The sequence below is a fragment of the Gordionus sp. m RMFG-2023 genome, chromosome 5, assembly GCF_954871325.1.
Source record: "Gordionus sp. m RMFG-2023 chromosome 5, tfGorSpeb1-WG-v2, whole genome shotgun sequence".
Taxonomy (NCBI): Eukaryota; Metazoa; Nematomorpha; class Gordioida; order Chordodea; family Parachordodidae; genus Gordionus; species Gordionus sp. m RMFG-2023.
In genome coordinates this window covers 17,132,553-17,147,646 of record NC_088779.1, presented here as the reverse complement: position 1 = coordinate 17,147,646, position 15,094 = coordinate 17,132,553, and the positions used below count along the sequence as shown (strand labels likewise).

The following is a 15,094-nucleotide window of genomic DNA, read 5'->3' as shown; positions in this document are numbered from 1 at the left end:
AAATAAATCCAACTCAATTGATAGAAGTAACGCCATGTACAAGAGTTTTGTAAATCTTTTTTATTTCACTTTAAATATTTATAAGATATGGTATGATAAAGTAAGTTTAATAAATATAAATAATTACTTTATAAGGATATTTTACATTTAAATAATTTATTAGGACGCATCAATTGCTCATAAATTTCATGTCATGAGAGAAAAACATCCAGAAAAATTTAGTAGTCGGTAATTTTATATATTTTTTATATATTAAAAAATGTTTTTCTAAAATTTAGAATGAGAAATAAGTTGTGTTATTTTGAACTCGGAACTAGCGAAACGTTTTTTTCATCTTGCAAAGATTTGCATGAACATATAAAAATTATGGTAATAATAATACAATTTTTATTATATTATTATAATATTTAGCAAAAGAAATTTTTTTAATTTAATTATTGTTTTATCGTTCAATTAAAATAGTTTGTAATATACATATTTATATCTCGGGAAACATTCAATATAAAAAAACATATAAATTATTTCTTAATAAGGATAACCAAAAATAAATTTCTAAAAAGTGACCGAAAAGGTGTCTAAATAGAAAATTAAGAGACTACATAAATATTTTTTTAAAAAAAGAAAGTTTGAGTTCATCCAAGGGGGGAGTGGATACTTAGTTAGATCGACATATTTCTAAGAGATCCTCTGTCGTATATAAAACCTCTTGGGATCTCCGGTGTCTATTTCCGAGGCTTTTGATCAATTGGAAAGACTCGTTCTCAGAGATTCCCATGGTTTGGTAACTATGGGCATAAAAATATTTTGAAGATCGGAGTATTTGTTTTTTTTAAAGCTTCAGCTTGGGCCAGATCAAAGTGTGAAGTGTTTGATTTTATAACTCACCAGTATCCATATGGTTTAGAAAAAAACTATATATACAAATAAAATTGTTTTATCAATTGGCGTGGTAATTTAGTATCTGCCCAAGCATGGACAAAAACTTTAGATCATATTTTTTGCTTAAACTAATTTGATATTAGACATGGAGCTCCCCTCCCTGAAATCAAATAGATAATTATCCAGAGTACCGGATCGTTACAAACATAGGTTCAGGTTCTTTTTCAGTGGTAAAAAAATGGCGGTTTTAGGTTCAGACTCGGTTCGTAAAAAATTAAAATCGGTTGAGTGTGAACCTTTAAAAACAGGTTTGAATTTTTTCTTATACTAACCATTTAGAATTATGTATAGAGAAGGAAATATTTTAAAAATTTTATCTACAAACTTTATATATAGAGAAATTAATTTTTATTTTATTATCTATGCACATACAAATAAATATAACTAAAACCTGATTTATAAATTAAACAAATAAAAATAATTATTTAAATTATTTTCTATTTTTAGGATTGTTTTCTATCATATTTGTAGGAGGAAATGTTTTATAGTTGAGAATAATTTTAACTTGGGTGGCTGACATCGCCAAATAGAAATCTGAACTGATCCACCCACGCCCATCTATACGAGCTAGATGGCGAGTTAAAAAATTTAAATAACCATTGGATGGGTTAAAAAAATTTAACGGGTGTGGGTTAAAAAAAATTTATATGGGAAGGCATTTGTTTTATTCTTCTGATTTAACATTATATATGTATTATGATTATTATAAAAATTTAAACGAAAACATTTTATCAATATTTTGTACTTCTTATTTGGAAAAATAATAGTTAATGCTCGGCCACCTTGCATAGTTGTATTTTATCATGTCTAATGTTCATGGCTGCTTTGTTTTTTTATATATTTTTTTAACATAACAATTTTTTATATCTCCTCGCTTGTCATGTGCACATGCATATTCCAAAACAAGTGCACCCAATTGATTCGTTTATCATATTTGCGCTTTCACTAGTGGGCCTTTCAAACGAAAACGCCATACTCTCGGATGGTATATTCTTCATTTCCTAGACTAACGGTCTCCCGCTGACCTGGGACCACATTTATGTCGATTTTGCAGCAAAGTTTAACCTCTTATTTTCTGCCATCGAAAAGGCAGAAGTCTTTTTTAAAACATATGCTTGCCTTACCAACAGTGTTCATACCAATCGTTACCAATACCTTTGGCATGTTCGGAAGTTTGTTGAAAAGCCTGAATCGGGACTTTTTAAAATATTTTTTCTAAATTTTGTGAATATATAGAGAGTTCTACATACATAAAACCGTTTTATTTAAAAAAAATATATATTATATAAGTTATATAGAAAATAAAAATTGGCGCAGTTTTATTCATTAAATCAACGCAGGTTCCTAACCCTAACCCTAGTCTAAAGATGTGAATGGAGGATAGCCAGAAAGTCAAATCTCTAGTCTTATACATAGTATTATTTTGGCTAAAATCTTAATCGGGCGTTTTAAAAATCTGAATCGGGTTTTTAACAACCCTATTGGCTATGCTCTATTCATTCAAATCATGAATAATATTTTCAAAAACTGCGTCAATTTAATGAATAACACTGCATAAATTTTTGTTTTCTATATATAACTTATATAATATTTCTTTTAAAAATAAATTATAAAATATTATGTTTGTCTAGGAACTCTATTTATTCACATAAATATTTTAAAAAATTATCTTAAAAAATTTCTAAAACATAGCTATTTATAATATTAATACAAAAAAAATAACCAATCATAAAAGCCAATCCCTTATTAATATTAAAAAAAATATATATAAAGTTACATAAAAAAATAAATAATAATAATATGCCCCCCCCCCAAAAAAAAAGGTGATAACTAAAAATTTTAATTGAAAAAATTTGATATCAATGGTAGATACCAGAACCAAAGATTGATAAGTTCAATGAGCAACACAGTGCACATATATAGCTAGCTATTAGATATTTCCTTTATATAAAGGCCGGAAGCCCTTTAAATTGCTCACTCGTTATGAAGGTTTTTAATTTTCATCAACACTAGTAAAGAAAAACTCCTTATATCTATTCTCTAAATAAATTTTAAACAATAAATATTAATTTTTTGAAATTTCTTACTTTAGCTTTGCAGTGAAAAGTTTAAAATATTTGGTGGAAAATTTTATAATGGTATTACACCAGAACAGAAAAATTTGAAATCGATATTAATTCATTGAATAAATTAGTATCGTATTTTGCTGTGAATGTGTTAAATATATGCAAATTGAAAAATATATGCGAAAGAAGTTAGGAATGAATATAAAACATAATTAATATTAATAAAACAAAAATATGCTTAAAATTTTGCTGCCATCTGATTTTCGCTTGGGGGACTATCTGCATTCGCGCCTGTTTAAATAAATAAAAAAAACATTCATATAAAAAATTAAAAATAAAATATCATGGATAAAATTATTTTTAAAAGACAATACCATAGATTCAAAATGACCCGTTAACCCAGTATTAACCGCTATTATTTACCTAATCTGAACCTTTTTATTTGTCATCTGAACCTTTAAAAATGCTATCCAAGTTAGCCTAAAGAATTCTCAGCTCTAAAATTTATTTTTCCTACTTATGGACATAATTTTACAAAATAAAATCTTGAAAATATTTAAATTTACGATTCAATATTTTTTTAAGAGAATAGAATACAACTTAAAAAATATTTTTTACATAATTCTTAAAAGCTTGTACAAAAAGGTCTGACTCGGTTTTTTAAAATTCAAACATTATTATTTTTTACGATAAATCTGAACCATGAACCGGTATTTGTATCTAAGCCTGAACCGATATTCGTTACTGGATCCCTGGGCAAAACATCAATTCTTTAAATGCATTATTTTCATGCATAACATAATACTACTTACATCATAATAGGTCGATGGAGATGAATTGGATTTGTCTAAAGGTCCATCATTAGAAGGAATTGCTATTTTAAATATACCAAGCATATATGGAGGCTCTAATTTATGGGGCGATAATTTGACATCTGGGAAAAACATACTGGCCAATTGCTTTGATAATAAAAATGATAAGGGAGAACAAATGTCCGCGACTGGCTGGGATTTATCACATTTAGTACAAGGTATAATTGTATATATTAACTATATCATTTAGTACAAGGTATTGTATATATTAACTATTTATTAGAACAAAAGAATTAGTGATATTGATAAAATTTAGCTTTGAAAAAAAAAATATTTACGTAATTTACGGAAATTTCTATAATTCCAATTATGAAATCTTACACGTCGTTAAGTGTTCAGGCTCACCAGATTATAATTTTTCAAATAGTGACTATCAAATTTTATCAATGTAATCTTAAATATACTTAATTTATATGTGGATATAATATTTATATCTTTTTTATAATATAGATATAGGAGACCAATTAATTGAAGTTATTGGTTTAGAAAGTGCGATTCACGCAGGCCAGGTTAAAGCGGGTCTGAGAAGCTCAGGGCGACGTTTAGCGCAAGGTTCTCAAATTATTATAAAGTCAGTAGATATTTACCACTATTATAAGATTACGCTTTTATCGATTATAATTCTTTTACGATGGATGCATTGAATAATTCCACATATATGACCGAATTCGTCAAGCTGGATTTCACTAAATTTAGTAGCGATGACAGCGCTTATATAGAGAAATTGCAAAATTTCTTCGACACTAACAAGATCTCCAATGGAGAAAAGGCCGCGTTGTTTCTCCGAAGTCTTCCAGATGACGAATTCAATAAAATATTTTTTCTGTTATATACTAATAAATCTTAGGTATATAACAATTTAGTCTAAAGTATTAAATAATATCTCGATCAAAAGGAAATCCCACCTTTTGCTTAAATGATATTAGCATATTTTATTATTATAATTATTAAAATCTCGATATTCATTATAATATTTAAGAACTAGTCGTCGATTTCCAATGCAAATAGATGGTGAACCATGGTTGCAACCCCCATGCACGGTAAAAAAAAAATATCATTTGGATATGTATAACTATATTACAGATAAACATGATTTTAAAAAATCGAGTTCCTATGCTTATGGCTCCACCTTGCAAAAAGAAAAAATCTATTTGTGGCATCAATGTTCCCGGATATTCAAAACTCCAATGATGGATGATGTTACTCTAATTTTATAGACATTGGTTACACATATGTTGAAATGTATTTAACTAGCTCATCTAAATATACTCGAAACCTCATTTATATCGTCATTTATAAGAAAGACATACTATTTATATTCAGCATAAACATAAATTGGTAATTTTTGGTATTAAAAAATTACTATTTTATTTTCCTCAAAACTTAGATGATAATTTTGATAATTTATTGTTATTATTTCTCTTCTATAATTAAAATAAAGGTAAGTTTGTGATATTCAAATATTAAAATTACATTTGTGTTAATATTAGCTCATTATTAAATTAAAACAGCATTTATATAATATACAGATGTGTAGTGATCTGCTTGGTTTACAATCAGATATCGAGACTAAGGTGTGTTAGGGTTTCAGGGCCGAGGTCAGGAATTTCCTTGGGGGGATATCCAATATTTTTTTTAAATAAAACAAATAGTTAGGCACTTATAGAAATTTTTAGCTATTTTTATTAAAAATTTGTAAACGACGATTTTTAAATAATAACATAAATGAATTAAAAGCTGAATTCTGTATTTTTTTCCTTAAGCCAGTAATACAAAATTTTGTTTAAGTCGATCGTCGATTTTTCATCGATTTTCTAGTGCTCGATATAACTCTCTTTAGTGTAGAAAATGAGTCCCCAGCAAAAGCCGTTGATACATGATGATGGCTATTGAGTACCATTCAGCTTTAATTGCAAGATGATATTTTTTTTATACAATACGAGTATTTCAAAATTATGTTTCTTTAACTTCTACAGCTAATAATCCTCTTGCTATTTTCATTTCATGATGTAACTTTCCGTATTTAAATTTGATAATGATTCTAATGGGGTCATTTTATCTGATATAAAATAATCACTGCCAGGGGAGATCTTTCTACCCAATTTAACATTTCCATCCGATATTATACATACATATAACATATCTAATCAACGAATGTACCAATTCATAATATATAATAATATATCACCATATATTACCATCATAGCAATATTAACTATATATGTATTATAAAGCAATCATACATGAAATTTCCCCATTACTACATTTCCCCTTCATTAATTGAAAGGTAACGCTAGATAATGCTTCGGCTATAAGATTCTCACGATCCAGTCTGTTTCCAAGCTAAAATCATAGGTGATCATCTTCCAGGCCCAACGAGTCAGTTCGATTGTTTGATATCTTAACAGCTTCTACATTAACGGTCGAGGTAGGAACAGTTTGCATCCAAAATATTTTTGAGGGGTGTAGGGGGTAAGCTAGGGATAGGATAAATTTATTGGGGGGGGGGGGGGTTATAGATTAAATTTTTAAATGAAATAGGGCAAAATGTACTGCTATAAAAAACTATTACTTTTATCATAAACCATTAAAGGTATTGATAAACATCGATCAATTTGTATATTGCAGACAATAATAGAGATTATTTTTAAATAAAACAATTTCTGAATCAGTTTCTGCCATCCTTTTAATTTGTTCTAAAAAATAACTTTTTAACGTTCACAAATATTTTGATAGTTGTTAGCTAAGCATTGGTAATTTAAATCATTATTTTTTAAATTTATGAAGGGGCTATATTATAATTAAAAAGGTATAATTAGTAATATAGAAATATCGTCGCCGAAGACGGCAAATTTTTTAGAAGAGTAGGTATTAATTTTTGAGAGGGATTTTCATCCAATAAATATTCTGCCATGCAGATGCTGTATCTTGGGAAAGTTTCTCATTCTCCCTCCTCCCAATCAATTTTTAATCTCTTCAAAGATCATAAATATTCGCTTTCCTTGTTGATTGATCTCCCACCGGAGTATCAATCTCGCAGGATCTCTCCCCTCCACCAGAGTGCCCATATCGATTCCATTGTTGATTAATCTCTTAGCGGAATATCAATATTGACAGATATCCCATCGGAGTTATCTTATCAATTCCATTGTATGCTTGATCTCCCACCGGAGTATCATTTCGCTTACGCCAAATGGCCTATTAGCAAGAAATAAAAGCTATATTTTTTCTTATTTATACGCATTTTCCGAGTCGATAAAAAGTTACGAAGATATATTAACGAAGTTAATTACCCAATATTTTTTGGTCAAGAAAATGAATGTATAAATAATATTGTGAAAGAAATTCAATTGCCTCAAAAATTAAATTAGGATTTACAGTCCCAAAATGTACATTGACTTTATTTAATAGTAAATTATATAGAAAAGCATAAATCATAAATAAAAAGTTAAAAATGACAGTTATTTAACTATAACATATGATGTTGGCTAACAAAAACAAGACCTTAATTCCCAGAACTTTTACCAAAGGTAAATTGTTGATATAGACAAATTTATAAACCTTTTTAATTAGATGATAAAAAAATCTTCTTTACACATTTTGAAAGATCATCAAGTGGACTTAGTAGACTTTGTACCCTCAGATTCAAAGTTAAAAAATTATAATTTTGTAACTATTTAGAGTTAATTGTAATTCTTAAAAATCGTGATTTTACTTTTTTAAATATTTAAAGCTATAGATGACCCATTCGTTAAAATCATTTAACGTACATTTAAACATTTTTACAATCCAACTACCAATATTTGGAGAATATATCATGCATCTCGCTTAAATTTAGTGTCAGCAAAAATGAAAGTCCCCAAAAATATAGAAAGGAACTGCTCCATCATGGTTGGAAACAATTGAACCAGATGGGAATTGTTTTTATCAGTAATTTAAAAATCATAAAAATATTTGCCTGATTATATAGATTCATATTTTATAAATTATGGTTGTATTTTATTTTACTAATATTCATAGGATATGGTTTTGTTTCTTTCTTTACCTTAAATTTTAAGGATTATATCCTATATTAATTCAGAGCATTATTTTTTTTAAAACATGATTGGTTTTTATAAATAGTAATATATTTAAATTTAAAAAAATAATAATTAGATCTATAAGTATGGAGATTACAGGCTCTACGGTTTGATTAGATAACATATGGTCTTACTGATGCTGCAAAAAATATATTAGATATAACTCAAGGTCAAAATACATGTGAAGATGATGTGCAACAGTATATAATAGAAAAGGCAAATAAGAATGCTGAATGGGTAACGGATATTGAAATGCGAAGTGTTGCCACATTTCTCAATACCCCGATAATGGGGTATTCTAAGTATGGAGCTCCATTTTACTGGCAATTGTGTCCCCTCTTTAAATATGATGATGAAAATATATAAAAATTTGAATTAAAACGTTTACATTAAATTCTGGATCCCATTTTGTTAATGTTATTGATTGAAGATTAATTACAAATGTTGCTATTTTATATTTTTTACTAAAAGTATATTTTAGTTGATTGTATTTGTCTAGTTTTTATGCACATTTCTTTTTATTAATCCTATTTTTAAGCATATTGCAATCAATAAATATATAGACTACTTATAATGATATCTTTTTCATACCATTTTATATACATTACATTATAACACCAATTATTATATTTACTTTAGATTAATTTGTATTGCTTATACAATTTTTCCCACATTTTAAAATAAATTTGGATATATTTTAAAATTTGAATTAATCCTTTTTTTAAATCATCAACTCAAAAATGACTATATTATAAATTTAGTATATATAACATGAATATCATTTTTTTAAATAAAAATAATTGCCACCAAATAAGATTTAATAAAATGTTAAAATTCGTAATGGATATTTTAATGGCAAAAATTTTGCCAAAATACATAAATTTGACAAGTTTAAAGTAATTTAAAAAAAATTAAGGACAAATATAAGTCAGTTCTTCTTCTAGAAATATAGCCAAATCAAGTACTATATATCATTCAGACAAAAAAATGGACCACCTATCTAGAAACCCTGAAGAACCACAAGAAAATCTCAAGAAGTCTGTTAGAAATTGGTATAAATATTTTCCAAATGGTTCATAAGTTTTTAAAATTATATTAATTTTGATAAATTAATTAAGAACATTATGGGGGCCAAAGTGCTTGAGCTCATTAAGAGTAATTTATTTTTCTAATCTCTATTTAAAAAAATAATATCGTTATAATATATAAATTTCAACATAATAAATTCAATAAAAAAATTTAATAAAAAAATGAGCAATTGTTTTAAATTTGAAGCTTGCTAGGGATTTTTGTGTGTTTGACTTTAAAGTTTCTAAGTAACCTTTAAAATAAGATATACATTATAATTTATTTCTTTATATTTTTTCTTTTCTCAATCATTCTAAATTTCCTAATTTATTGCCATCTTATTTTTATTTTATATATCAAAAATTATCTTTAAAAAATTAACAACTATAATTATTTGGAGTGTATACCTACAAAAATACAAATATTTAACCATAAATTAAAAAAGATAGAATATTAAATTTATTTTGTAAAATTTAACTACGGATAAAAGACAAACATATTTTATTAGTAAGATAATATAGAAGCATATATATATATATAGTATTTTTATATATAATGTAGTAAAATCAATATAATATTCATATCATGTGGAAGACAAATATACCAACAACAAATTTTTTAAACAAAAAGTTTTTGCAAGAAGTAAAATTTATGATTTCTCCATCTTCAAACGACGGAGAAATATCTGGTTCACCTGTCATTCTTGACGGGATGGCTACTAGTTTAGTTTATTATAATTGTATATGTGTTATAAATTGCATATAAAAATAAATACTTTCTTCGTCCATTATAAAACAATTATCGGAAGTTAATTTTATATTATGAAGTTATTCAAATAAAAACTGCTGTTAACAACAATTTTAGAAATATAAAATGTTTCTTCATTATTCCACTAGGAAATTTAATTAAATAGGAATAATTGCAAATAATTCCTACTAATAATACAGGATTTCCTATTCAAAAATGGAAAAGTCCCAATCAAAAAAGGAAAAGTTTCAATCATAAAAGGAAAAGGACCGATCAAAAAAGGAACAGGGTCAATCATAAAAGGAAAAGGTTCAATCAAAAAAGGAAAAGTGTCAAACAAAAAAGGAAAAGGTCCAATCCAAAAAGGAAAAGTGTCAATCGAATAAGGAAAATTCCCAAAAGAAAAGGAAAAGTGTCAATCAAAAAAAAGAAAACCGTAATTTTTTTTTAAAAAAAAAATTATAAATTTTTCAATTTTTCTTAAATTTTTCTTAAATTTTTATTAATTTTTGTCATTCCTTGTATTTCTAACTTTTTGCGATTTCTTTACTTTATTTGTATCTTTTCTCAATTTTTTTTCTTCCCATTTTTGATAATTCTTTTGTATTTTTAAAAATAATTTATAAATTTAGGTCCATTTTTTTAACAATTCTTTAGGTTTTTTTTTTCAACATACATATGTCGTAATTTTTAAAGGGATCATAACTATCCGGGATCTTCACGGGATTTAAAGGGATCCCTTTAAAATTTCAATTTTTTAAAGGATAAAGAACTATACGGCATTATCACGTTTGAACCATGATATAGAAGAATCTTATTTTAAAAGCGTTTTCCGCGCGTTTCGTTTCGTTTCGTTTTGTTTTTTAATTTTATTGTTATTCATTAATTTTCAATGTTGTTTTTTTGGCCTTATGAAATAAGATATGTCTAATATAGGGTATCAATCGATAGCTAATCAAAAGATCTATTCAAATGGACGTCAATCTCTCCCCCATAATGGGCGGGTCTAGGTCTTGGGGGGTCAGAAATATTTTTATCAACACAAAATATCGATATGGGTATAAAATAAAAGCTAATTTTAATATCGTTTGACTGAAAGTCTTCATTCTTGGTCTGGATGGGCATGACTTCGGAGGGGAGGGGAGTGAAAAATAAATTTTTTTGATATGTATCAAATAAAAGCTAATTTTAATATCGTTTGACTGAAAGTCTTCATTCTTGGTTCTGATGGGTATGATTTACGATTTTCCTTTTTTGATTGACACTTCTACTTTCCTTATGAAAATTTTCTTTTTTCGATTGACACTTTTCCTTTTTTCATTGGACCATATCCTTTTTTGATTGGACCATATCCTTTTTTGTTTAACACTTTTCCTTTTTTGATCGGACATTTTCCTTTCTTTTAGGGAATTTTCCTTTTTTGATTGAACCTTTTCTTTTATGATTGAACCTTTTCTTTTATGATTGACCCTTTTCCTTTTTTTATCCGACCTTTTCCTTTTATGATTGAAACTTTTCCTTTTTTGATTGGGACTTTACCTTTTTTGAATGGGAAACCCTGTATATGATTATTTTTCAATATTATTATTTTAATCGAATAATCTCGAATAATTTGATCTAATAATAGATAAAAAATTATTCGACGAATAATAAATTTTCCTTATGAATAACTGTGTTATTCGTATTCGTAAAATACAATCGAATCGAGTCGAGTCGAGTATCGAATAACAAATAATTCATTTTAGGTATAGGAGTGACCAAAATTTAAAAAAATGATATATAACATATTGCTGAAAAGCTGGCAATAGATATCATCATACCTTAGATTAATCTGATTTAAATAATTTTAATATAAGAAAATAATAACTTAATTTACAAGATATGATTAAAGGCATCTAGTTAACAAAACATTAATATTCATGATATTTGATAGTCTGTTAAATATATTATTACTAACATTATTTCATTGTAGTTTTTAATTTATCTATATTATTTTTAAATCAATTTAATCTCTACAATCCAAAAGTATGAAGATATTGAGTAAATGTAAGTTGCAATAGGATTCTAAATATGAAATTGATAATTTATTTTCCATAAATTTTAAGGTATATTAATTTATTTCAGGTTTTTCATAAAGAGATTTTTTATCAACTAAAAAGGTTTATAAATTTATCTATATCAACAATTTACCTTTGGTAAGAACTATTTTTGGGTCAACAAAGTTTTGGGAATTAAGGTCTTGTTCTTGATAGCCAACATCATATGTTGTAGTTAAATCACTATGTCTGAATTTTTAACTTTTTATTTATGATTTATGCTTTTCTATATAATTTACTATTAACAATAAATAAAGTCAATGCACTTTTTTGTGAATCCAATACTATAAATCCTAATTTTAATTTCTGAGGTAATTTTTTTTTAACGATATTATTTATACATCCATTTTCTTGACCAAAAAATATTCGGAAATTAACTTCGTTAATATATCTTCGTAACTTTTTATCGATTAGGAAAATGCGTATAAATAAGAAAAAATATAAATTTTTTGCTAATAGGCCATTTGACGTAGGTCTATATCTCCGCAACATCGATGCTCGCACCGGAATATCGTTATCACGTTCATTATAGATTGGTCGTCATTATGCTTGAACGGCCAACGAGGTCACCATTATCGTAGAGGTGGCCAAGGCTATCATCCTTGGATGGCCTATGAGGTAATCCATATCCCTACACTACCATTAGTCCTTTAACCCAAATACGGCTACATCTGGCTAATATTAGTTTTTGCGTCTAAATTAACTATGTCTCTTTATAAGCATCCATTTCCCAAATGTCTAAATTCCCATGTTATGTCACTTTTTTCATTAATAATCACATAACATAATTGTTCCGATAATATTTCATTTTCACTAAGATTAATTTCAATATCAATAATTTCATATCATCACCATTTCAAATCCTCATTAAATTATATTATTATCAACAGATTTCCAAATTTTTATAGCAGAATTATTTCTCAAATTTAGATAAATAATTTAATAATCATAATTTTATCATTCTCATTTTTAATAATTGTATTGTAAATATTTAATTCTTCTGCAATTTCATTCAATGTTTAACCTTAATCAGCATAAACATTTTCATTTCCAAATTAACTATTTTTTTGAAAAAAATAATTTGCCATCAATATCAATTATTCAACTATATAATGTTATCATTTTTTTTGTTCATGTTAAAGGGATATAATTGTTCCATTCATAGTCACAATTCATTCATTTAAAATATTCATATATTATTTAATGTATTTTTCAAATTGTTAAGAAGTATAAATAGTTATAGGCGATTAAATTTAATTTTCATGTTTAAATTTTTCTTATTTTAATGTTACTATGCAAATGTTTTCAGTTACTTTAAAACTATTTTTTTATATAAAGAGACACATTTTTATTTTGATTGTAATTTTGTAATTTCAACATGTGAAATAAAGTTTTAATATAAATCATTACAAATATAGTTTTAACATTAATTGTCACAAATACATAATGGTGGCAGCGTAAAGCGTCTACTCAATGATTCTCCACTTTTCTTATAATGATGAATCCAAAATCATTTTAAAGCAAAAAGAAAGATATAAAATATTAAACTTAAATTAACTTCTTAAAAATTATATAAAATCCATACTATAAAATAAAAAATTTACTCACAAATCCTATCTAAAAAATATATAATATAAACATACTGGCTTCTCACGAAAAAAAATAAAGGTAACGTACCAAATAAATACATTATTTTAATATTTTATCATATTATGTTTACCATTTTATCATATTATGTTTACCATTTTATTAAATATGCATTATGATATTTTTATTTTACCGTATTTACCACCTAAGGAAACTTAACTTACTCACCTAACCTTTATGATATTTTTATTATCATACTTAATTTTCAATAGTTATCTATCTTTATTAAGTTTTAAGTTAATAATCCTTGACCTTAACAGGTCATTATCGAAAAAAAATAAAATAAAAATAAAAACCTTAACAGGAGGTCCTTGAAGTTCGCCCCACACTTTTTGATTTTCAATGGTTTATCAGTTGGACTGATTTGTACCCGATTTGTACCGTTTTCAGTTCGATTTGTACCATCACCGTTTTTGAGATATTCAAAGAACAAAACAATGAGCTCCACGACCATATTTTGACAGTCAAAGATATTATAGCCAAAATAACTACTATATACCTCGTCATCAGAATTATATAAGATACAACAATCAAAACAGATTCGATACTTACCACAGACAATATTCCAGTAATTTTCAAAAAAATTACCCAAGACATGAATATAACAACCACAGATTCAATCAACACAGTGACAACAGAAAATTTAACAATTACAGGCAATACAACGAGAGGCTTAATGATGGAAATAATGCAAGAAATTTTGACAGGTACAATCAAAGGTTCAATAATAATAAACAATATAGATATTACAATAATAATGATTCACAGCAAAATCAAAACAATAGAGATTACAGACAAAATACAAATCAACCATATGATAATAGGTCACATTACAATAACAACAGAAATAACGATACTAGAAATCAGATAGAATATGGCAACAAGATTAACACAGTAAACATCGAAGAAGTTGATGAATTTAAAAGTGATAAAGTAGAAAACAAAGATCTTGACTTGACCGAAGATTTTAATGATAATGACAACAACGCGTATAAAGTAACTTTGAAATTGAACAACCTTACAACAGTCATGCAGGTTGACACAGGTTCCAGATTTAAAATAATACCTAATTCGATAGCTAAGAACGCAAGCGTCACTGAAATGAAGAAATCTAATTTAATTAACAAGCTATGACGGCTATAGGGACAACGCAAATCAGCGCAAATTACGAAGGAGTAACTAAAAATTTACAAGCGATAGTTGTTAATAGCAATAAAAATTCATTACTTAGCAGAACTTGGCTAAGTGCCTTCAAGAATATTTTTAAAAAATTTGTAAGAAATATAGATGATAATTATTATAATAATAAACTTACCAAACTCATACTTAATTACAAACTAAAAATGGCCGATAAACCCATCAGCAAAACCAATATTAAGCTTCGCTTAAAGCAATATGCCGTACCAAAGATAATATCGCCGAGAAGAATACCATACTCCAGAATAGATATAGTAGGTAAAGAATTAAACAGAAGGATACAAGACAAAATAATAGAGCCCGTAAAAGATGTGCGTTGGGCTAGTCCATTAACTCCAGTCTTCATGGATGATGGAAGTCTCAGGTTATGTGCTGACTTTAAA

General features: G+C 26.7%; 1 protein-coding gene across 7 annotated transcripts in view; it reads left to right on the top strand.

Annotated features, from left to right (window-relative positions):
* The window catches only part of LOC135930065 (diacylglycerol kinase beta-like), a 43,777-nt gene extending 35,319 nt beyond the window's left edge, over nucleotides 1-8,458 (top strand). For 2 of the 7 annotated variants that reach the window (XM_065466849.1, XM_065466847.1), the window contains 6 exons: nucleotides 164-228; nucleotides 279-369; nucleotides 3,828-4,035; nucleotides 4,328-4,448; nucleotides 4,857-4,917; nucleotides 4,961-5,257. In XM_065466849.1, the coding sequence (XP_065322921.1) occupies nucleotides 164-228; nucleotides 279-369; nucleotides 3,828-4,035; nucleotides 4,328-4,448; nucleotides 4,857-4,917; nucleotides 4,961-5,068 (654 nt within the window). In that variant the 3' untranslated portion in view covers nucleotides 5,069-5,257. Of the gene's footprint in view, nucleotides 1-163; nucleotides 229-278; nucleotides 370-3,827; nucleotides 4,036-4,327; nucleotides 4,449-4,856; nucleotides 4,918-4,960; nucleotides 5,258-8,032 lie in introns of those variants that run through there. The other 5 variants (XM_065466848.1, XM_065466850.1, XM_065466853.1 and 2 more) reach the window with 5 other exon arrangements.
* The last annotated feature ends 6,636 nt before the right edge of the window (nucleotides 8,459-15,094 follow it).